This window comes from Mustela lutreola, chromosome 8, assembly GCF_030435805.1.
Source record: "Mustela lutreola isolate mMusLut2 chromosome 8, mMusLut2.pri, whole genome shotgun sequence".
In the NCBI taxonomy this organism is placed as follows: domain Eukaryota; kingdom Metazoa; phylum Chordata; class Mammalia; order Carnivora; family Mustelidae; genus Mustela; species Mustela lutreola.
This window is the reverse complement of record NC_081297.1, coordinates 48,012,691-48,036,800: the sequence shown is the minus strand read 5'-3', so window position 1 is coordinate 48,036,800 and position 24,110 is coordinate 48,012,691. Positions and strand designations below refer to the sequence as shown.

Below are 24,110 nucleotides of genomic sequence, written 5' to 3'. Positions count from 1 at the left end.
GGCTAACACAGAAGGTGATCAGGACCAATGCCTGTCCAATGGGAGTGTGCATTCCTAGGCACCTGGGCTCGCCTGGGGGAGTGCCCAAGTTCATGGAAACACTGATGAGGCCTGCCCCAGCCAATACTGGGGCTTCTGGAGTCCCAGCAGGCCTCCTTCAGGACAGGCCAGTGTACTACCTTTAGAAGCCAGGGCTCTCCAAGAAATAAATAAATCTTAAAAAAAAAAAAAAAAAAAAAAAAAAAAGGAGCGGCGAGGCGTGCCTGGGTGGCTCAGATGGTTGTGCATCTGATTCTTGGTTTTGCTCTCAGGGTTGTAAGATGGAGCCCACATCAGGGTCTGCACTCAGTGGGGAATCTGCTTGAGATAACTCTCTTCTCTCCACTGCCCCTCTCCCCACTCTCTCTTTCAGATAAATATAAATAAATAAATAGGAAGAAGCCAGGGCTCATCTCCACTCAGTCTCCGTATCCGGAACTCAGTGGTACCTCAGCCCCTTGGCACGGGGCCCACGTGTGCCCAGGCTCAGGGTGACCCAGGCTTGGCCTTCACCAAGTCGGGCCTATGAGAAACCGCAGGAGCCAGCCCGTGGGGGAGTGCTGGGTGCTGTGGCGTGTTCTGGGCCCTGAAGCCAGGCACAAGGCCCACAAGCAAATCCCTGTCTGAGGACCTTGGGCCTTGGGTGAGTTTTTCTCTGTGCTTCGCTTTCCTCAGCTGCAAACTGGGGCTGGTGACAGCCGCCTCATGGAAGGAGTGCGTGAGACGCACCCACGGAGCGCTTGGAGTGTACCTTGTGCATCTGGGGGACAGGTCATGTTATTGTCTGTCTAGAGGCAGGCTTTGGGGGAAACTTCCACTGGGGGAGTCTGTGTTGCTTTGCGAAAGGCTGGCATTTCTGAAGGCCGTGTGGTAAAGAATAGAAGCAGACCAGCTGAGCGGAGAAGCCCCAGGGCAGGTACTGCAGATAGAAGGGTTTCTTTTAGATAAGATCTTGTGTTCCCACTGGGGGAGAGGGTTCTTTCCAATTTTTTCATGAGGGAAGATCTTTTTTTTTAAAAGATTTTATTTACTTATTTGACAGCAAGAGTGACAGAGCACAAGCAGGCAGAGAGGCAGGCAGAGGGAGAAGCAGACTCTCCACTGAGCAGGAGCCCGATGCAGGGCTCGATCCCAGGACCCCGGGATCATGACCTGAGCTGAAGGCAGACGCTTAACCCACTGAACCACCCAGGTGCCCCAGTGAGGGAAGATCTTTATTCACAGAGCAGATCTGCATTAATTCCCGGCCATTCTACTTTGAGGCTCTTTTAAAGAATCACCTGTTCCTCACCAGACTGTCATTGCCTGCCTTCTCCGTACATAGGCTGTGCGGGGTGGGGGTGGGAGGGGGCAGCTGTTGATCGGGGGCTGCCCTTTGTGGCTTGACCAGCTAGCTGACTGGGAATGTCCTGGCCATCCTGCTCCAGGCAGAGGATGGGTGAGAGACGGGTTCCAGCTCCCAGGGCCATCCACGAGCCCAGCTTCCCCACCCGTGTTGTTGGGTTTCCTGCGCTCACAGCTCCGTCCCTCAGTGGTACCAAGGCGATAAGCTAAATGTCATATTTAGATTTCGATTCCTGAGGAACTTCAGAGCACAAGTCAGTGGAGGTCGGAGCAGGAAATCAGATCGGGCGATTAGATTCAAGCTCTGGAAGTTCTGCTGTTGAATGTGCATTTTTCTTCTTGACCTCTCTTTTCCTAGGTCTCATTGGAGATAATGCAGGCCCACTTTCATACTCAGATAAGAGCCCTCCTGAGAAAACAGAGAAAGGTCAGGGGAAGAATTCCCACCCATTTTATTGCCATGGGGTCAAGATGTTTGACACCAAGGTCCATATCACTCTGCAGGATCCTGGTGGATTCTGAGAAACAGCCCTTGCAGAAAGGCTTTCCTGTGACACCAGCCGATTTGGAATTTCAGCACATTTACAATGGGCTGGGATGACCTTTGGCCCGACCTTTACAGCCTGCCATGAACAGTGATCCCTCACTCTTGTGTTCTTTGGGGCCAATGTCATGGGAGGAGGACCTGACCTGTGCTATTTACAGCACTTCTGGCATGAAATGTGTGTGGTTTTTCCCCAAGCCAACCAATTCTTTTACTTTCTGGATGCCAGCTGGTTGTCCTACGATTCAGTCCTGACACTAATGACTGGAATCAGTGCAGACCCTGCAGGTTAGGGGCTCCGTCCCACAGAATGCCCCACTTCAGGTGCTGAGCCCAACTACTGGGCTCTCAGGGTACCCACTTCTGTTGGATTGGTTACCAGTTGGGAGTTCCCACAACGCCTTCCTCATGTCCAATAATTTGCTAGAATGGGTCCCCAGACTCAGGCACTTCATTTACTATTACTGGCTTATTATAAAGGATACAAATCACCAACCAGGTGAAGAGGTGCACGGGGCAAAGCCTAGAAGGATGGTGAGCATGGGAGCTCCCGTCCCCGTGGAACTGGGGTTGGTCACCTCCTGCGCGTGGATACATTCACTGACCCAGAAGCTTTCCAGATCCTCTTGTTGAGGGATTTTAAGGGAGATTTTATTATGCACACGTGATCCATCAGTAATCCCCAGCCTCTCTCCGGTTCCTGGAGGCTGGAAGGTGGGACTGAAAGTTCCGACTCTTGCATTTCGCCTGGGTCTTTCTGGTGACCCGCTCCCATCCTGAAGCTGTCTAGGGGCCCACCAAGAGTGGTTTCAGTAGAACAACAGCTGCTCCTAGGATGTCCCAAGGGCTTTAGGAGCTCTGTGTCAGGAAGCAGGGATAAAGACCAAATGTATATTTGGTCTTTATCTGGGGCCTCCCTGATTTTTAATTTCTTCTGGGCTGAGTGTGCCTTCCTGGCCCATGTCATTTTGGGAGGGGTCAGCTGCCCTGGAGACCAGTCAGAGGACACTCACAGTGACCTGAGGCTACTCTCCCCTACCCCTGCCTTCCCCTGTCCTGACCAAAGGCAGGACAACACCCAGATCCAAAATTGTGCCCCCCATGCCTTTCAGTGCAGACGTGGGCCTGAGGCAGCAGGTGGTGGGGACCTGCTGAGCATGTATTCGCCCGGTGGACAGCTCCAATGGCCCCGACTGTGCGACAGACCCCAAGAGCAGCCCCTGGGGGTGGGCTAAAGTGAGACTGACTCTAAGACCATCTTAGGGGGAACTTTAGGTTTCGGCGGGATTAGTGCTCTGGAGAATAGGTGTCTGCAGTTTGGAGGTCAAGGGTGACTGGGTGGGAAGGAGGGCCCCCTACTTTATGGGATGGCCATGGTGGGTGTCTGTATTTCTCTAAAGAGTAGAAGGCACAAATGAGAGAGGAAATACATAGAAGGAGATTGGGGAGGGATCCAGATGCCCACTTCAGCTTCAATGGGTCCATTGTGGGTCCTGGGGACGGGATTGCCCCGAGCTGGGTTGGGGCGTGTAGGGGATCACTGGAGACTTTGGCAGAGGGCCCCCCCACCCTGCCGCCCCTGCGCGGACACTCTGCGGGATGTGTGACCTCTGGTCTGAGGTGTCTTGGGCCAGCCACATGGCGGGGCTGCGGTCTGGGGGAGGACGGAGTGGGGCTCAGGTGGAGGGTGAGCTGAGGGCTCTGTGTGGCAGGGTGACCAAGGGGGGTCCTTGTCCCCACCCACAGATGTGTCAGCCTGAGCTAGGGAGCTGGCTGGGGCAGTGGTGAGATCATGGGAAGATGGCCTCCCAGCCCCCCATTGGCCCCAACTGAAGTCACAACATGGACTTGTCCATGAGGAGGCCTTAGAGCCACCCCTCGGCAGAGGGGCAAGGATGGTGCCCAGGCCACTGCCCTGCTGAGCCTGGAGAATGCCCGCCTCACCCCTCCTCTGCCTGGGCTGACCTTTCTGCCTGCTTGACTCAGTGGACTCTCCAGGGTGGGGCCGTGCCCCGGAGCCCCCCACAAGACCAGTACCGAGAAAGGCTCGTCCTGGGACCAAGAGGAGCCTGACCGCCGCAGAGCCAGACCCTGTGGGGTGGCTGTGGGGAAGGACGGTGAGCCACAGTGAACCAAGAGCTCAAGCCGCGGGCTCCAGGCCGAGCTTCGCTGCAGACAACATATGGCTCTGTCACTGCCCTTGGTTGTCCCTTCCAGAAAGTGAACCATTGACCTGAAGATCCAGCACTGACCTCTCACTGTTTGAGGACTGGGACCTGAGTTCAAGTCCTCCTGTAGAACTCATTTTCAGGCCGATGTGGGGAGAGAATGTCTGTGGAGTTCCACGAGAGGGGCCCGGTTTGCTCATGTGGGCCTCCTTTGTCCCCCTCCCCCACCCCCACCAGGGGTCTCCTGTTCTCACCTCCTCCCTCTGTGTCCCTCCAGGGGAGTGTCTCGTCACAGGACAATCCCACTTCAAGAGCTTTGACAACAGGTACTTCACCTTCAGTGGGGTCTGCCAGTACCTACTGGCCCAGGACTGCCAGGACCACACCTTCTCTGTTGTCATTGAGACTGTGCAGGTGAGCTGGCCTGTGGCCCTGCAGGAGGCAGTGATGGAAGGGGAGGGGCAAGGGGGTTCCGTCTCTGAGTGGCTGTGGTACACGCTATCCCTCTTTTCTCCAGGAATTGGAGCAAGGAGGGCAAATCTAGAGGGCACATGGCTCCTGCTGAGGACCGAAGTCCCAGATTTGCTTTGGAACCATAGGCCCAAGTAACAGGAAGATAGGCAGAGGCTAGGAGGATGGGAAAGGGTGTGGGGAGCTGCAGGGGTTGGGCAGCAGTGAGCACTGGGCTCAGGGCCTTGTCCCACCACACCGCCAGGGGACCTACTCACAGAGCCCATTCTGTGACAGTAGAATTGTCTCTCAGAAGGCCAGAGATTGCCTGGGGTTGCGCTCTTTCCCTGAGTAAATGGGTCCCAGGCTGGGGTGCCGGACAGGAGGTTTGTGGTGACATCACTCTGTGTGGCTCTCTTGGCAGTGTGCCGATGACCCCGATGCTGTCTGCACCCGCTCAGTCACTGTTCGCCTGCCCCAATGGCACAACAGCCTTGTGAAGCTGAAACACGGGGGAGGCGTGTCCGTGGATGGCCAGGATGTCCAGATCCCTCTTCTGCAAGGTGTGTTCTGTCCTCCTCCACCAGGCTGGGGGCTGGTCCGCTCACTCCTCAGTCATGCTTCCTGTCCACCTGTGTACAGTCAGGAGAGCTATCAGTGGAGGGGTGGGTATCCTCAGCAGGCATCCTTGCAAGCAAAGAAGTCTTCCTGGAGGGGGAGGATGAGTTGAGGAAGCTGTCATTAGCAGTGTGTGTCTCCCTCTCACATCCCTTCTTGCAGGGTAAAAGGTATGTCTCGTCTTCAGGGAGAAGTGCTGTATGCAGCTCTGCACACTCATGGCGCAGCCTAGAAGCGGGTGCAAGGGCAGAAGCGCCTGGGGGAATGCTGGGGGGTGTGGATGTGTGGTGTCAGGGATTTAATAGGAGGCAGAGCTGCCTCAGCAGAGGATGCTGGAGCCTCTGCCTCCCTCTTGTGGCAGTGGAGTGAATGGCAGGCTGCCGCTGGGATACTGGGGCATCTTTCTCTGGAATCCATTTGTACCAGGTTAACCTGCTTATCTTACCTCCTGAGAACCCCTTCAACCTCATGGACATCTCCATCTGTCCCCAACTCCTTGATGTCATTGTTACAGTCCTTTGTGAGACACTCTGTCTCTCCCCACGATACATCCGCCTCTCACCACCCAGCCCTCTCCCCATTTCGGCTGAAGGGCTAAACCTTGTCCCTGCTCTGTTCCAGGTGACCTCCGTATCCAGCACACCGTGATGGCCTCCGTGCACCTCAGCTATGGGGAGGACCTGCAGATGGACTGGGACGGCCGGGGGAAGCTGCTGGTGATGGTAGGTGCCCTCCCGGACTCGGCCGCCTTGCAGCGGGGACCTTACAAAGTGCCTCTTGTGCTCTGGGAGAGTGGCTTTCTGTGGTGGGAGAAGAATTCCTCTCTCCCCAGGCCCTCCGCCCCCAGAGGGAGGAACAGGCCTCTCTTGTTTATGAGAGACTGGTGTTAGTTGTTTGGACGCCCCTTGTTTGCCCTGGGGGTTCTCACTTCTGGGGCTCTGGCTCCCCAGGGGCCCCAAGACTGGGTGGGCTCCCGAGGGGCTAAGAGATAGCATTTTGGAGCACAGCTTCCTGGCTGTGACAAATGGGAGCTGGGGGCATCTCCCTGCGGAGGTACCCACAGTGAGCAGAAAGGAAAGAGCCAGTCTGGAAGTGGCCACTGATACCCTATGTTGTGCTCCCTTGGGGTGCAGACCATCCTGGCCCTGAAGGGTTGCACTGGGAACCGCCAGCTCTCTCACCCCTTCCCTGGGCCTTTGCAATCTGGGGGCGCTACTCCCGGTCTCTGTGGTCCCAGAGGCACATTTGGGTAGCAATCCATATATATCACAGGGCTTCCTTATACATTGTTTCCTCCGGAAATTTCCTGAAGCAGTGGGGCAGTATGGTTTTCACTGCTATTTTTATGAATGAAGTGACTCAGACTCAGGTGAGTGGGGAGAGGTGCCCAGCACCGCACATGAGGCTGGGGCAGAGCTGATCAGCGCTCAGGACAGTGTCCTTCCTGCTGGACTGGTGCTTTCATTGTTTGGTCATCACATGCCTTTGTACTCTTACAAATTACTGAAGATCCCAATATCTTTTGCGAAGGATGTAGCTGTCAATGTTTACCACACTAGAAATTAAATCAGAGGCTTAAAATATGTATTTATGAATTCACTTAAAAATTACAATAATCATATATGGCACACCTGAAACCAATATCATAATGTATGTTAATGACACTTCAATTTAAAAAAACCCAAACAAAAAATAACAATAATAAAACCACTCCATGTTAATATAAACAATATATTTTTAAAAAAATAATCATGTTTTCCAAAACAAAAATAAGTTGTGAGAAGAATACCATTGTTTTACATTTCTGCCAGTTTCTTTAATGGATGGCTTAATAGAAGACAGCTGGAGTCATAAATATACTTCTGCATTCAATCTTTTGCAACATTGTGTGTCATGTAGCCTCTGGAAAATTCCACTGCACACTTGTAAGAGAATGAGAGGGAAAAAGCCAGATAATGTCTTTGGATGATTAGGAAAATAGTTTTGGCCTCATGGATACCTCGCAAGTCCTCGGGGATCCCTCACCCCCAACTCCAACAGATCCCTAAGGCCACACTTGGAGAACTGCTGCCCTAGATCATTCCTTGGATCCCTGGAGAGTCCTTTCTGATGCACAGGGGTCCTGTGGGGCACAGGGCCCTTGGTATAATAATCCTGGCAGGGGCATTAGGGCATTCTTGATGAGATCTTGGTTTCCTCTGTCCTCATGATACCATATTCTTTCCCTTATCTTAGAGTCCTGGAGAACTTTCCATCTTAGTGACTTTCTTTTCTTTTCTAAAAAAAATAAACCTTATGACCGCAGATCATAGAGCAGGAAGATCTTGGAGAACACCTTGTCAGCTGCTCATTTGCAATTAGAAATAAAATCCTTTTCTGGAACCAGAAAGAACTCACCCTGGGTCTTGTGGTCATTTGGTGACAGAGCAAGGACCAGAGAACTCAGGTCTCCTGACCCCCTCACCTCCTGTACCCTGGTCTTCAAAAAGGGTGCTCCCCTACCCTGCCAATGGCCATGCCACCTTCTCCACAACCTCCCACTTCCTGGAAAAGGTGCTCTTGATCTGAGGGCTGAGCCTACCCTTGAGTCAAGCCAAAGGGACTGAGGGAATGGATGACACTATTGTCTTAGTGGGGGGTGGTGGGACAGGAGGCGTGGGGTGACCAGAGGGACTTTGGGGGGCACAAGGGCACTGAGTCTGGGGATGAAGCGGGAGGGGAGGGTGCTGAGGCATGGGTGGTGGGGTGGTGGAGTGAAGATACCACCGATTTAGCTGCTCAGCTGGGGCCTGGCCTTGACTGCTAGCATGATGTTTCAGCCTGTGTCCTAGGGAGAGCCTCATTCATTCATGAACTCAGCCATTTGTTCAATCATTGACTCAACACAGCACCTTGTGAATGTGCAAAGTCACATTCAAGAGGCCGAGGTTGCAACAGTGAGACAAAACAGACAAGAAACCCTGTCCTGCTTCATTTATGTTTCCCTCAGGGGAGCCAGACAGGAAACCAAACCAAGCAGTAAATTATATAATATATTAGAAGGTGATAAATCCGGAGGAGATCAATAAAGCAGCAAGAAGGACAGGAAGTATCAGGGTCAGAGGATTTACATTTTAAATAGGGAGGGCAGGGCAGGTCTCCATGCCTAGAGTGGCAATACTTTTGTAAAGCAAACAAGGAAACATCACTCTATTCTCTTTCTTTTAATGCTATTTCCTTGGGTACGTTTTATATGGGTCTGGAACCTTCCACTAGATTGTTCATCCTGCATTCTGTGAAGCCGTAGCTAGAAGCTGGAAGGGGCTTCTAGAGATGACCATACGGGGCTCAGTCCTACCGTGTGATGGTTTCAACCCAGGAAGGCTGTCTGGCCATGTTAATTAAATGCAAAGTAGGAGTCCGGAATCTGGGGTCCCGGCCCTGGCTCTGTCTTTGGATCAGGGCCCTCTTACTAGAAACTGGTGGAAGCCCCCCCCCCCCGCCCCCTGTAAAGTGTGAAAGGCAGTTTTGACTCTCCAAGTTGTCCGTGAGTGTGCACTTTGGGTTCAGAAGGATGGAGAACAAACCGTTTGCTGGTGGCCTAGAGCTTTGCCCCCAGAACCATCCTGGTCACCCACAGTAGACTGCCCCAGAGTCCTTGCTGACCCTAGCTTCTCTGATCACAGCCCCTGGAGTCCTCCTTGGCTCATGGTCTTTTCTCTCCAATGACACCCCGTGGCTGAGTCGAATCCAGACGGGCAAGTGTTGTTCTTTGTCACCAAATGTGAGCTCTGAGACTACTTGGACCACAAGGGCCCTGCTTCCCCGACATGTGTGACTGATATAAGTGTTCTGTAAAGGGCTCTTTGCACTCGGTTCTTCTGGGTGGCAGGGCTCGGTGGCAGGGGCATCTCCTCTGATAGGCACAGAGCATGCTGGATGCGGACCTGACCCAGCTATTTGTCCTAGCTCTGCCACCACCTCTGTGACCTTAGGCCAGTCACTTTGGCTCTCCTGTACTGTCTCTCCATCTTTAAATGGCTAGATGATCTCTGAAGTCCCTTCTAGCCCAGCTGCTCTCTGACTCTAATGATTTAAGAGTGGGATGTTGCTGGTGGTAAGCTTACACCCCATTTGGCTTCCCCCCACCCCCACCTCTACAGCCTCAGGCTTCCGCTGCAGTTTATTAAAATCGTATTTATTTTTCACCCGGGGAGCGTTTTTTGATGAAAACCATCTCATTAGCCGATGGGAAGCTGTGGCTGCTTTGGCAGCCGCGGCTCCAAAGGGGTATGCGTCTCCCCACAGCTGTCGCCAGTCTACGCCGGGAAGACGTGCGGCCTGTGTGGGAATTACAATGGCAACAGGGGTGACGACTTCGTGACGCCCGCAGGCCTGGCGGAGCCCCTGGTGGAAGACTTCGGGAACGCCTGGAAACTGCACGGGGACTGCGAAGACCTGCAGAAGCAGCACAGTGATCCCTGCAGCCTCAACCCGCGCCTGAGTATGCAAGCCCCCGTGGGGGGCACGGGGGCGGGGGGACCTTGCAGAGCCCTGAGGTCGCCTGGCTTCCAGTGCCTTCCATGGCACGGTGCACCCACTTTAGGGTACAGGGGCACTTGGCTTTCACCATCAGCATTTGATGATCTCCATCTGGATTGTTTATTCTTCAAAGTCCCTTGACTGCGCAACCCCTCACCACCCCCACCTCCCACGCCATGAGCCTAACCCTGGGAAAGAAGAGAACAGTCCATGCTTCTGTCCCTGGACCTTCTCTCAGTCTGTTGACGCAGCAGCCACACCGATCCAGAATTAAATTATCGGAAGATTAATGCTCTGGGGTGGCCATTTGCAGATTTATCTGTGGCAACATTTCAGGCCTGCATTAATTTCCCCCTCTTACCCTGCCCATCCTGGAACTTTCTCCCTTCTGTCAGTGGGCGTGTGCTCTGGAAATGCAGTTTGTTATGTATTTAGGCCAAATATAATTAGGAGAGTTTATTGGCTGCAGAAGAAAAATCACAGTGATTTCCAGAGGGATGTGAGGTTGTTTTGTGGGGAGAGCTGCCAAGGGAGGAGCTGGTGGGGGGATTTCAGAGCCTGACGGGTCCTGGCTCTCTGGGGGCTGGGCGCCGAGGGAGGTGGGGCCTCGGCCAAACCTGCGCTGCTCTCTCTCCCGCCACAGCCAGGTTTGCAGAGGAGGCGTGCGCCCTGCTGACATCCTCCAAGTTCGAGGCCTGCCACCGCACTGTGGGTCCTCAACCCTACGTGCAGAACTGCCGCTACGACGTCTGCTCCTGCTCCGACGGCAGAGACTGCCTTTGCAGTGCCGTGGCCAACTACGCCGCAGCCTGTGCCCGGAGAGGCGTGCACATTGGGTGGCGGGAGCCCAGCTTCTGTGGTGGGTGCCCTCCCTCCCCGCCAGTCCCCACACAACCCAGGCGAGCCCTTCTCGGGTGCCCTGCGAACTGCTGGTCCTTTTCTAGACACTGTCTCAGCATTATTGCATTCAGAACTGGGCCCAAGGGCATTCAGCAAGCCTGGATCCTGAGAACTCTTCATTTGCAGCCTCTTTTTTTCTTCCATCTCCAGCAAGACGCGGTGGTGGGAACTGGCTCTCCCACAGGATAGTGTGATTACTCTGGCCTGTCCTAAGAGCTTGAGCTGCACCCTCCTACCTGGAGGTCCAGAACCTTGGAGTCCCTGCCAAGCAGAAATTTCCTGTGGCTGCTGCCACCTAGAGTTCAATACGTGTATGGGCAGGTTGAGGAAAGAGTGAGTCCCAGATCCCAATGGGTCTCTGCATCCTGGAGGGTCTCAGGAAGGCAGTAGGGAAATGCACACACCAGTCCTTCCTTATAACTCCAGGCAAACCATCAGTGGACTCCTGGCCCAAATCTCTAATAACACAGGCTGGCTGGCCCAGCATGGTCAGGCAATGCCAGCGGTGTAACTAAAGCCTGAACCTTCTTCCCTCTTGAGGCATAGGTGGGAACTGTCTCCCTGCTAGGTGACTACACACTGAATAAAAGATAATTAGATTAAGTCAGGGGCAGCCAAGGAAGACCTTCTGGAGGTGGTGTACTTGACCAGGCCTTAAAAAGACTCCACCTTGGCCAAAAAGAGCTGTTCCACTGTGGGACATTAGTAGTGATTTGGGGGAAATGAGGGGGATATTCTGAGAGGATGAGGTGTCATAAATATTCTGAGTTTTGGAGTGATTTTTAGGATGTGCTTGGAGACAAAAATGTCCATGGTCTTGGCAGAAGCAGGAAAATAGAGGAGCTATGAGAAATGGTGAAAGGCCCTAATCTCATATCATGTATTTGAAAAGAAGCTTAGGTAGGGGGCTCTAGAAGTGTCTAGACCCTTCTAGAAGGGTTGGGGCCTAAGTGCCATCTTGTGTTTGGAGTCTAAGCAAGGTCATAAAAAAGAGGAGCAGAGGCAGAAGTAAGTACAAAAGAGACCATGTTTATGCAGGCATGTTGTTGTGCCTCCCTGTTGCTCTGGGCCTGGCACGACACAGAGTCATGGCCAGCAGCCAGAGGAGGAGAATCTGAGGCCTTTCTGGAACCAGCCCTTGACTTCCCTGCTCTGTGGCCTTGAACTCTTCATCTCGCCCTCCATGCCATAGCTTCGGCCTCGGGGTTTGCTGTTTAGAAATTAGGCAGAGTAGTGAGGAGTAAATGGCATACTGTTCGTGAATATGCTTGTCTGCTATATAATGGTTCACCCGCATTAGAAATTCTGTATTATCAGTGTGCTGCAGCATCGGAAGGATTTCCTAATTTAGGGCACTGTCCCAGAGGCTGAGGGCTTACCGCCATATTCGGTAATCTTGAAAGAGCCATCGTCCTTCACCTCCATTGAGAACAGAACAGGCGGGAACAGGCTGAGATCTGGTTAGGGAGGCAAAAAATTTGAGGGGAGGTAGGAAGGAGTTTTCTGGATCTATGGGCTAACTTGGAGGTAAACCAGAGTAAAGGTTGGCCAGAGGGCCCGGGAGGCCTGAACCTAAGGAGGATGGTCATTTTCCTCCTGAAAAATGAACAGAGCTCGTTAAGCCACTAACTCCATCCTTAAGAAGAACCACGCCCACTGGGGATGCTCAGGGAGCAAGGATGGTTCACGCAGCTCCTCTGGGATTCTGAGAGAAGTACACCCTTTTTTCCTCTTCTTATAACTGGGCAAGAGCCCAGGCTCCCTGCAGGCAGGGACCAAGTCTTACCATTTCTGCATTCGTGAGCCTAGCACAGCCCCAGGACACAGTGGACGCACAATACCCTTCTGTTAAGTTGAGGTGTGTACCACTTCTGGAGAAGAAGGCCAAAAGAGATATTTCACAGGGCTCTCAGCCAACTCTCTACTCCAAATGCTCCTTAATGGGTGAAACGTGACCTTATGATCATAGGTTCAGTGCCTGAAAGTGAGTCACATCTTTATGACCCAACACGCCCCATCTTAACCCACCCTGCTCTAAATATTCATCCACTGACCCAGCCTCTCTGCTGGTTCAGCGAAGAATCCACATCTAATATGGCGACGGGGCCCTCTCCCTTCTCAGCTATCCTCAAACCCCGAGCCCTGAGCATTTGCAGGAGGCAGAATCCGCAGGGGCTCCCCAGATGCTCCCACCCCCATGTCTGCGGCTCATGGCCTGGTCTTCCTGTGACAGCTCCCGTGGCACGTGCTGCCCGTAGGTTCCTACTGTAGAAGTGGATCCTAACAGAGAGGGCAGGGCTTCCAGTGGTCTCAGGATTGTGCTCAGAGTGAGGCCCTCACTTCCTGGACAGCAGCTGGTGCGCAGCAGGAATGCCTGCCGAAAGGGCAAAGGGCTTCCAGCACACCCCAATAAAGAATTTCATCACTGGGGTGCTCCCAGGAGTGTGTGCAGTGGCCAGATACCCCAGGAGTTTCAGGCCTTCCTCGCCTAGGCCTTTCTCTGGAATGCCCCTCCCTTCGGGACCCCGCGGAGCTCAGGCTGCGTTTCTCCAGTCATCACAGTAATTCAGTCGCTGACCGTGTGCCACAGGCCGGGCCTGCCTCAGACCTGGTTGGTTCGCTCAGCCTTCACAACAAGCCAGGCAGGTATGAGTCCCTTCCAGCCAGGAAACTGCTCAAGGTCACGTGGTAACTAGTGACAGAACTGGGTGTCAGATCCAGGAATTTGGGAGACAGAACCCATCTCCTTCCCTGTGTTGCAACACTTGGCCCCACGACCTCTTGGCTCTTGGATGCCGTGCTGTCTTTCTGTGGGAGGCCGGGGAGAGTGAGGGCAGCAGGGAGGCAGGGCTGCCCGCCTTGCTGGAGCAGGTTCAACAGCGGCCGGCTCTTTGCGGCTGTCCTCCAAAGCACAGCTCCTTAGGGCAGTTTGCTTTTAGGGCATAATGGTGAAGAGCGTGAGCTTTTGGGTCACGGAGAACTGGGTTCAAATCCTGCCTCAGCTTCTGCCTGGGAGGCATGATCTTGACCAGTCACTCAGTTTACGTTGAGTTTTCTTCCGTGTAGGATGGGGGCCATGAGATCTAGCTCAGTGAGAGGCGTAAAAGGCATAAAAACTGTGTGAAGAGCAGAGTTACAGTAGGGGATAAATTAATGATCTTTATCCAGAGAGAAATGTCCTTGCCTGGCACTCCCAGTTCTTTTTAATAGTCACAATATCAACATCCCCCCAATTTCTACACGTCCCAGACTTTAAGGCTTTGGAAACTGCTATGGCGGCAGCCCTCGGGTTCAGCAAAGGGGAATCTATGTGCATCTGTTATTATCAGAGATGTTTGTGAGCCTGAAAATGCAGTTTTGCTCGGAGCGGGAAAGGAAGGTGGTGACCGTATAGCTATACTTGGAGTCTCGGCTGCAAGGGTGGCACCCCAAGTCCCAGAACCCCAGCCCTTGGCATCTGTGTGCTTCCATGCTTCCACTGAGGCCTTCCTCCCCTCCCTTCTCTCCCAGCACTGAGCTGCCCACCGGGCCAGGTGTACCTGCAGTGTGGGATCCCGTGTAACATGACCTGCCGCTCCCTTTCTTACCCGGATGAGGACTGCGATGAGGTGTGCTTGGAAGGCTGCTTCTGCCCCCCAGGGCTGTACCTGGATGAGAGCGGAGACTGTGTGCCCAAGGCCCACTGCCCCTGCTACTATGATGGCGAGATCTTTCAGCCTGAAGACATCTTCTCAGACCATCACACCATGTGGTAAGTACGAGCTGTGGGATCGCGGACCCCAGGAGTGGCAGAAGTCAGAAAGAAAATGGTCCTCCATGTCCTTCATTTCATGGGTGAGAAACAGAGGCCCAGGAAGGGAAGGTACTCGCCCAGAGTTGCACAGCTGGTTGGAAGCAAAGCTGAGATTCACCCAGCTCGAATGACTTCCTTACCTTGTGGGGATTTAGAACAGGCTACCAGCAAGACTGCTTCGGCTTTATTGCCAACTCCTGTTTGCTGGCTTCCCCTTTTGAGAACAGTAAGTATCCCCTCCACTATAGCCCCCTGGCAGGGTTCTCACGCAAGGGCATTTGAGCCAGAGGAAGACTGACTGTGGCAGCTTTTCCTCCCTGGTGCATGGCATCTTGATCTGCTTCTTGCACCGCCTGAAAAATAGCTCCCGCTGTATGCACTTCTTGTGGCCTTTTGCCCGGGGCCTTGGTCACAGTCAGTTTCAGTAGAGCCGTCACAGCCACGAGAGAAACCGGTAACGCATCATTTGTTGGGCAAATGCTTCCTTGGCATGTGCTCTGCCCTGGGTGCTGGAAGGTGAACAAGATACACTGTGGGTCCCGAGGAAGCTGACAGTCCAGTAGAGGAACAAATGCACATGTCCTGATTCCAGAATATTCTGTCATGGAAGGAGAGACTGTAGTGTGAGGAGCCCTAAGGCATCCATCCCAGCTTTAGTGATGATCAGCACTTTGACAATCTTATTTATGTATCCCCACCTCTCCTTTTTGGCTGGAATAAAGAAAATCTCAACTCTTACGTCATTTCATCTGAAAATGTTTAAGTCTGTGTTTCTAACAGATAAGCACTTAAAAAAAAGTGACCGTAATATCATTATTAAGCGAAGTGTTAACAATAATTCCTGATTACACCTAATGTTCCACCCGTGTCCACTTTTTCCTGTCCATCTCCAAATGTCTTTTTATGTAGAACTGGTATGTTGAAATCAAAATCCAAACAAGGTCTAGACATTGCATTTGGTAATGAAGCTCACTTAGCTGAATTTACAGTCGTTCCTGATCTCCTGTGCCCGAGGAAGGTTTTTTACACTCAGAGTACAGTAGTTGCTGTCATCGGAGTTGGATTTCAGCACAATATGTTCTATTTTGCCTTGGGACCGTGACCTCCCCAAGAGTAGAGACCATATCTTAGGCCCTGATTCCTAGCACCCAACATACTTCTGGTAGGAAATAGGTACGATCAATGTTTCTTGAGATGAAAGAGCATTGTGTTTGGTACACTTGCCGTTCTGGAGACATAAAAAATCTCTACTTATTCAGGAAAGGGCAGATTGCTTCCAGTTGGAGAAGACTCGGTGTAAGAGGTAGCTTTGGGTTTGAGGAGGATTCTAACAGTGGGCATGGGGTGGGCCCATGGGATGAGGGCTTTGGGGTGGGCCCATGCCCAGGGACTGAAACCCACAAAGAGACCTTACCCATTACCAAGGTTAGTCCTCTGTCTGAGGGAGGAGAGAAGCTTGGAGGGATGTTGAGGGACTTTGAAAGGTAGGGTGAAGACTTGAGCAGTAGGCAGTGAGGACCTCAGAGGTGTTGAACAGAGAGCAGATAGCATCAGTGCATTCTGGAACCTTTGAGAGGCATGAAGACCGGGAGACCCACTGTGGGAAGAAGTGGGCACAATCTGGTCAAAAGGTGTTAAGGCCCTGGGCCAATACCAGTCGTGGAAATGGAGCAAGGGAACAGACACCAGAGACCCTGGGAAGTAAACAGACTGGGGGCGTGGTAGGGGGATGAAGTTTGCTGAAGATGACCCCGGGACACTGAACTGGAGTGCCAAGAAGACCAGAAGGGAGGACAGGAAGAGCAAGAGGGCTCTTTGTTGGTAGAGGAAAGATAACGTGTTTGGTTTCAGCCCAGATGAATGCGTTACTGAGAAGGCATGTTGGTGAGTAAATGGAAACAGTCACAGGAATGATGGGTGCGGGTGGAACTTGAGTCTGGACAAGATTCGTGGGAAGGTCGGGGGATAGCCGTGGGGGTAGTGAGGTTCATGGAGGGCGTGGGCCAAGGAGCAAAAAAGGGGACTGAGTCCAGATCTTGGGGAGATGTTTAGAGGACCAGGACAGGAGAAAGAGGACCCCATGAGAGAGGCCAAAGGATCAAGGCCAGCAAAAAGGCATAACTAGGGCAGAGCCCTGTTGTGGAAGTGAAGGGACCAGGGGAGTAATAACATCTGTCGGGTTGAACATTGGGCCTTCGCCCAGTGGTCGTTTTACTGCAGTTGTCCGGCTGTGATTTTTAGGGCGTTTCTCTCTGGGACCTTAAAACAATGTTGTTAGGAGTCAAGCATTGCTTTTTTAGCAAAGAATGTGAGGCTTAGAGAGATTATCGCTTTCCCAAATCATTTAGCAAGTGACAGGACCCAGGGACTCTTGAACTTTTCCTATTACATGGAGAGTAGGCGGCTAGATTTGGTGATCAGAAGGTCATGGTGGCCCCCATGTTGCAGTAGCGTGGTGAGGAAAGCAGCCAGAGGGTAGGAGGCTGGGGTAACTTGGAGAGCAGCTAGTGTCCCTGGTCATTTTACTATATTGTAGGCACAGGGAAGGTGGGAGATGAGGTACTGTGGGCCCTGGGTGAATAGGGCTTGGGGGGAATAGCCCTGGCTTCAGGCTGTCTTTGGGATTTGCACATCAGTGACCTCTCCATGATATGGAAACCTCCTCTTTCTGGTCTTCCCTTCAGGCACTAGCTGAAAGCTAGTGGCTGTTCTCTCTCCACTTCCCAGAAAACTGGGATTTCCGGAGAGTAGGAGCCAACGGGAACTCAGGGCCTGTTTGTTGCTCTTTATATTTACTCTTGAGATGATCATGAGTCCCATGGATGCATGCTGGGGGCACCTACAACAGGTGGTAGGAAGGGCAAACACCTGTGCTAGCGTGTGTCTTCAGGCCATTTGGCTGGTCATCGAATGGGCCTCCCCATAGAGTGCTTGCCCTCTTGCAAGCCAAGATCTGGGACAGGAGTTGATTGTAAACCCTCCTGCAAGGTTTCTCTTTTCTTCTTTCTAAAAATAAAATTAAGCTTTTGTTTTTAAAGATTTATTTATTTATTTGAGAGTGAGAAAGAGAGCAGGAGCAGGGGGGAGGGAGAGGGAGAAGCAGGCTCCCCACTGAGCAAGGAGCCTGATGTGGGGCTTGATCCCAGGATGCTGGGACCATGACTTGAGCTGAAGGCAGATGCTTTCTGTGTGAGCCACCCAGGTGCCCCAAAATTAAGCTTTTGGGTCACGTCCAGATGACAGATCTGACATCTGCGGGAGGATATCTGTAAATTGAGTGTTAGCTAAAAACCAGAGGGTGCAGTTTCTGAAAGTGCCCATGTCAGGAAGGACTGATTCTCTTGCTCATTCGGTTCAATTTTGATTAAACAGCAGCCACATTGAAAATGTTCAAAATCATTACAGTCAGAGAAGTACAATTAAAACAGTGAGTGTTACTCATATCTATTAGAGTAGAAAAACTGGAACTCTGGATAATGCCAAGTATTGGCAGGACTGTGGAATATGAGGCCCCCGATCTGCTACGGGTAGGACATACCCTGGTTCAGAGAACCCAGTAGCTTTCCAAAACTTCAAGCTGATGATGTCATACCTCTGCTTGGAATTCTTTTCTTTTCTTTTTTTTTTTTTTTAAGATTTTTATTTATTTATTTGACAGAAAGAGACAGTGAGAGAAGGAACGCAAGCGGGGGAGTAGGAGAGAGAGAGAAGCAGGCTTCCCTGAGCAGAGAGCCCAAAGTGGGGCTCCATCCTAGGACCCTGGGATCATGACACAGGCCGAAGACAGAGGCTTAACAACTAAGCCACCCAGGTGCTCCCCTGCTTGGAATTCTTAATAGTTTCCTTTCAGGAGGCCTTAGGATAGAGACCAAATCCTCAAGATGGTCTCCCAGGGCCCATGCACTTCGACCCCTGCCAACTCCTCCCCTCTCCAGCCTCTTGGCCTTCCTTATTCTGGAAGGTGCGTTGCTCCCTTCAAGTGCAAGGTCAGCTGCCCCTGGGAGAGCAGTTGGCACAGTTTATGCAAATTAGATATCCACCCTTGAGATCCCCACAGTTCCTTCTGGGGCATGTATACTAAAGAAATCCTCACACTGGCTCTTAAGAGCACAGGTATGAAGATGTTAATCACATCTTTGTTTGCGGTGGCAAGGAACAGGTGACAATCTACGTCTATCCATGGGAGGGTACATATGTAAAATGTAGTGGATGCAAACAATAGAGAGCCAGGCAGCCTTAAAAGGACCCTGGCAAGTTGGTATGTATTAGCAGGGTGGATTGTTTGTTTGTTTGTTTTTGTTTTTTGAGAGAGAGCAGGGAGGGACAGAGGAAGAGGGAGAGAGTCTTAAGCAGGTTCCACACTCAGTGCAGAGCCCAACATGGGGCTCTATCTCACGACCCTGAGATCATGACCTGAGTTGAAATCAAGAGTCAGATGCTCAACCGACAGAGTCCCCAGGCTCTCTGGCAGGGTTGACTCTTAAACACATGGTGCTAAAGAAAACAACCAAACAGTGTGATATACGAGATAACACTGCTGTGTAAATTAAACATACACACGCGTGAAATAAACACACTTTATGAGAGTACATTCAGGCAGATATACATTAAACAGAATAAGATTGTATTAGTTTTCTTTATCTATGGCTGCATAAAACAATGAACCTCAAATGTAACAGCTGAAAACAGTGAACATGTACAATCTCCCTCTAAGTTTCTTGGGTCAGGACTGCCAGAGCAGCTTGGCTGGGTGGCTCGGCTCGGGTTGGCTCCAAAGCCTGGAATCATCTGGAGCCTCAAAGGGAGCTGGAGCCTCCAGCCCCAGCTCATTCACACAGCTCTCGGCAAAAGGCTTCAGTTCCTCGCCCTGTGGACCTCTCCACTGGGTGGCTTGTGAACTGGTTTCCCCAGAGTGAGTGATCCAAGAGAGGGCACCAAGAGAGAAGCCATAGTCTTTCATTACCTAATCTTAGGTGACACTTGGTATGTCACTGTTGCCCATCCTGTTGGTCACATGGACCAACCTTGGTGCAACTGAGATGACACAAGAGTGTGAACACCAGGATACAGGCATCACCAGGAGCCCTTTAGGAGACCAGATATCATAGAAATAGTGGTGTGTGGGAGGGGAGGGGATTGGGATTGGAGGAGAGGAAGAAAAGAATATAAAAAGTATATTGAGTACTTTATGCAAAGCCTTGTGCTGGCTGCTGAGGAGATAATGAGTGAGACCAGTCATGGCTTCTACCTTCTTAGATCTCATAGTCCAGTGATGGGGAGAGAGAGAGAGAGAGATGTTAACCAGATAATAACTCCAATGCACGCAAAGGAATGAGGGTAGGAGGAAGAGAAGTATATGGTCTATGAATGCTTGACATGGGCTAGAGGAAGGGCAGGCGGGGTTCCAAGCACATGGGACCAAGGATGCCATCTTAGGGATTTGGTCTGTATCCATCAGTTCAGAGTTTCTGCTTCGTCTGGATGAGAAGTAGTGTGGCTCGAGAAGTCAGTCTGAGTGCCAGTGATGTTTTGGAGATGAAGTCCAAGGGCCGGATGATGGCCAGATATGGGGGTGGGGAGAAGGCGGTGGCAGGGCTGACCCCTCATTTGCTGGTTTGTGAACGTGGATGGATGGTGGTATCATACAATAAATCCAAGCACTGGAGGACGACTGGCTTTGGTTGGTGGGGGGGTCATGAGGTCAGTTTTGGACATACTGACTTTGAAGTCTTTGAGACACCAAGATGGCGATCCTGTAAGTGCTTGAATGTATGGATCTCGGGTTCAAGGTGGGAGATCCCAGCTGCTGATGTGAGTGTGCGAGTCATCTCTGTCCTAGAAGCTGTGGATGACAGCACGGGGTGAGAAGAGAGAGCGGAGCAGGGAGTCAGTGGCAGGGGGTGGGGGGGCGAGCCTAAGGGAGCAACCAGGAAGGTAAGAGGAAACCAGGAGGGATTTTTTTCTTTTTCTAGAAGAACAGAATAGTCACAGTGATGAATAATGTTAAAAGGGATCAGGTAAGGAAAGAACTGAAGACATTCCATTAGGATTGGTAACACAGAGGCTGCTGGGAGCCCCAGCAGGCTGTGTTTCCGTTGACTTAGGAGACTGCCTGAGTTGGAGGGGTCAGAGGGTGAGTGGGAGGCAAGGAAAAAGAGTTGGCCAGGGTCTCCGCTCTTGCAAAGCTGGGCTCCGACCTTCCTGTCTGCAGCTACTGTGAGGATGGCTTCATGCACTGTACAACAAGCGGAACCCCAGGAAGCCTGCTGCCCGACACCGTGCTCAGCAGTCCCCTGTCTCACCGCAGTGAGTACTGGGCTCTCCATCTCCCCGCTGGGCTGCTCTGTCCCACGTGTGCATGCATTCGGGCATGGGTCAGGACTGACACAATGTTTGTGTCTGTATAACTGACTCTCAGGCCTTGAAGTGCTTTCGCATGTGTATACCCAGATTATTGAGGCAAGGAGGAAATTTAGGGGGGAAAGATTGAGTTCTCTGCAAGGTGGATTCAGTGGGATTTCTGTTTTGCCCATGGTGACCTTAACCTAGAGGGCAGCTATAAGTTGGTCGCCTTGATTATAGGCGACCTTGGCTCCTTCCTTGGCTTCCTTTTGCCCACAGACATGCTGACAAGGATATCTGTCTGTCTATCTATCTATCTAATCATTTTGATTTATTTTTATTCATCATGATAAGTGCATTCATTAATTCCCCCCCCCCCCCCGCCACCATGCCCCTCCACTTCCCCTCTGGTAACCAGCGCTTTTCTATAGTTCAGAGTCTGTTTCTTAGTTTCTATTTCTCTCTCTCTCTTTTTCCCCTCTGCTACTTTGTTTCTTAAAATCTACATATGAATGAAATTATTTGGTGTTTGTCTTTCTCTGATTGATTTTTCAAAGCATTAATACTCTCTAGCTCCATCCATGTTGCTGCAAATGGCCAGATTTCATTCTTTTTATGACTGAATAATATTCCACTGTACATTTATACACCACCTCTTCTTTATCCGTTTGTCTATGGGTGGACGCTTGGGCTGCTTCCATAGTGGGGTTACATAAATAATGCTACAGTAAACACGGGGCGCAGGTATCTTTTTGAAGTAGTGTTTTTATTGCCATTGGGTAAATACCAAGTAGTAGAATTATTGGAATTATTGGTAATTCTATTTTTAATTTTTTTGAAGAAACTTATGCTGTTTTCTAGAGTGCCTGTACCATCTTGCATTCCCACTAACAGTGTAAGAGGTTCCTCTTTCTCCACATCCTCTCCAACACTTGTTTCTTGTGTTGTTGATTTTAGCCATTCTGACAGGTGTGGGGTGGTATCTCATTGTAGTTTTGACATTTCCCTGATGATGATTGATGTTGAACATCTTTTCATATGTGTGTTGGCCACTGGATGTCTTCTTTGAAGAAATGTCTGTTTATGTCATCTGCCCATGTTTTAATTGGAATATTTGTTTTTGGGGTGTCAAGTTGTGTAAGTTCTTTATATATTTTGGATACTAACCCTTCATCAGCTGTGTTGTTTGCAAATATCTTTTCCCATTCAATAGGTTGCCTTTTAATCTTGTCGATTGTTTTCTGCACTGTGCAGAAGATTTTTATTTTGATATAGTCCCAATAGTTCATTTTAACTTTTGTTTCTCTTGCCTCAGGAGACCTATTTAGAAAAAAGTTCCTATAGCCAGTGTCAGAGAGATTACTTCTGCTTCTTTTTTCAAGGATGTTTATGGTTTCAGTTCTCACATTTAAGTCTTTAATGACTAGGATGTATGTTTAGAAAGCTTTTCAGATGGATTTGAAGGCAGGGATCTTGGACCCTTTGTTCTCAGTTTGAAGGTCCTCATACTTGGTACGCAGTTTAAGGACAAGGCACAGAAGGGAGAAGGGGTTGGCCCGGCACTAGTGGGACCATATTCACATTATGGTTCAGGGAGAACTAATTGGCTTCCAAATGGATCTTTGCTTAGAAAGGACTGACCCAGTAGAGGGAGAGGAATGACTTTAGGCAGATACATGTGCTATTTTCAATGTCCAGCTTGACCACCTCTCTCTGCCTTTCTCTTCCCTCAAGACCCCACCTCTCCAAGCGACCTGGGCGTGTGCTTTGCCTTTGTTCTCTAGTTCACCCTGGGTGAGAAGTCAGGCTGCCCCGTTGTGACTGCTTGGGGAGCATCTCTCAGCCTGGAGCTGGGGCAAGATCCCAAGCACGTGGGCAGCTCAGAAGTTGAAATAAGAACTTGTGACCTTCTTTTTATCTGTTCAGGCTGCCATAGCAAAATACCACAGACTAGGTGGTTTAAGTGTAAGAAATACAGATTTCTGTCTTTGTCTTGTAAATGTACTTCTCACAGTTATAGAGGCTAGAAGTCCAAGGTCAGGTGCTAGCAAGGTCCCAGTGAGGGTTGCAGACTTCTCGTGTCCTTACAGGGTGGAGAGGGCTGGGAAGCTGTGGGCTCTCTTCATCAGGGCACGAATCCCACCCGTGAGAGCTCTACCCTCATGGCGCCATCACTTCCCAAAGGGCTCACTTCCTAGCACCACTACCTCTAGGGTCAACATGTGAATTTCGGGGGCGGCAAGACATTCAGTCCGTAAGAGACCTGAGGGTCACTAAGTCCTGCCCTGCTCTCTGGCAGTTGCTTGTGTCCCCACCCTCTTGGTTTTTTTCTATCCTATAGTCCCTGGAAGGTGACTTTTTTTTTTTTTTTTTTTAATAAGTCAAGAAGCTCCTAGAATTTTGTGCAATTTTGGAAGGCACAATCTTTTAGGGTTTCAGTTTCCTAACAAAGTTTCTGTGTAAAACTAAGGCTGGAACTTGTCCACAGGAGATAGTAAGTGCTCTATATAGTCAGATATAAATGCTGTGATGCACACGCAGGTTTCTGAAAGGAAAGTGCTGTAGCAACCCTCCTGTCATCATTTTTTCAATCAGCCCATGATAGGTGCCCACGGTCAGGAGATACGATACATTCATGTACAAAGGAAACAAAACCCCTTCCTTTGGGTTGTCTGAGTGGCTGTCGGTTAAGCATCTGCCTTTGGCTCAGATCATGTTCCGGGGTCCTGGGATCAAGCACTGCTGAACAAGGAGCCTGCTGCTCTCTCTCCCTTAGCCTGCCACTCCCCCTGCTTGTGCTCCCTGCTTGTACTCCCCCTGCTTGTGCGGTGAGTTCAAGGGGAATGAGGAGTGGGCTGATACAGGGATGCGGAGGGCAGGACAGATGCCTTCCACGTGGGCGAAGGTCAGGGACTCAGATGAGTAGGTGGGGTGGCTCTGCAGTCTCACGGGGGGAGCCTGGCTCAGGGCAAGGCCTGCGGGAGCACCTGATCCCAGGCAGTGGGTGGCTGGGTCTCTGGATGCAAGTGTGTGTGTGTGGGGGGACCAAGGACAGTGTGGAAGGGAGATCCATTGACTCTTTTGCTTTCTTCTACTTCCAAGGTAAAAGGAGCCTGTCCTGCCGGCCTCCCATGGTCACGTTGGTGTGCCCTGCTGATAACCCAAGGGCTGAAGGGCTTGAGTGTGCCAAAACCTGCCAGAACTATGACCTGCAGTGTATGAGTTCGGGCTGTGTCTCTGGCTGCCTCTGCCCCCCAGGCATGGTAAGCTACCAGAGCCACCATGGAGCCTTGGAGGGTGGGAAGCCTTGCATTTTGCTGCAGGTAAAGCACGGGCCAGGTGGCTCTGGAGCAGAGAGAGGAAGAAACAGGAGTGAAGCAAGAATGGTAAC

At 51.2% G+C, this 24,110-nt stretch overlaps 1 protein-coding gene across 1 annotated transcript in view; it reads left to right on the top strand.

The window, feature by feature from the left end:
• Positions 1 to 24,110, top strand: part of VWF (von Willebrand factor) — a 135,764-nt gene that overhangs the window by 41,554 nt on the left and 70,100 nt on the right. Inside the window, exons 11-18 of the mRNA XM_059184573.1 lie at positions 4,373 to 4,509; positions 4,970 to 5,108; positions 5,785 to 5,885; positions 9,451 to 9,646; positions 10,328 to 10,543; positions 14,095 to 14,335; positions 20,589 to 20,683; positions 23,822 to 23,982. Coding sequence (XP_059040556.1) covers positions 4,373 to 4,509; positions 4,970 to 5,108; positions 5,785 to 5,885; positions 9,451 to 9,646; positions 10,328 to 10,543; positions 14,095 to 14,335; positions 20,589 to 20,683; positions 23,822 to 23,982 — 1,286 coding nt within the window. The remainder of the gene's footprint in view (positions 1 to 4,372; positions 4,510 to 4,969; positions 5,109 to 5,784; positions 5,886 to 9,450; positions 9,647 to 10,327; positions 10,544 to 14,094; positions 14,336 to 20,588; positions 20,684 to 23,821; positions 23,983 to 24,110) is intronic.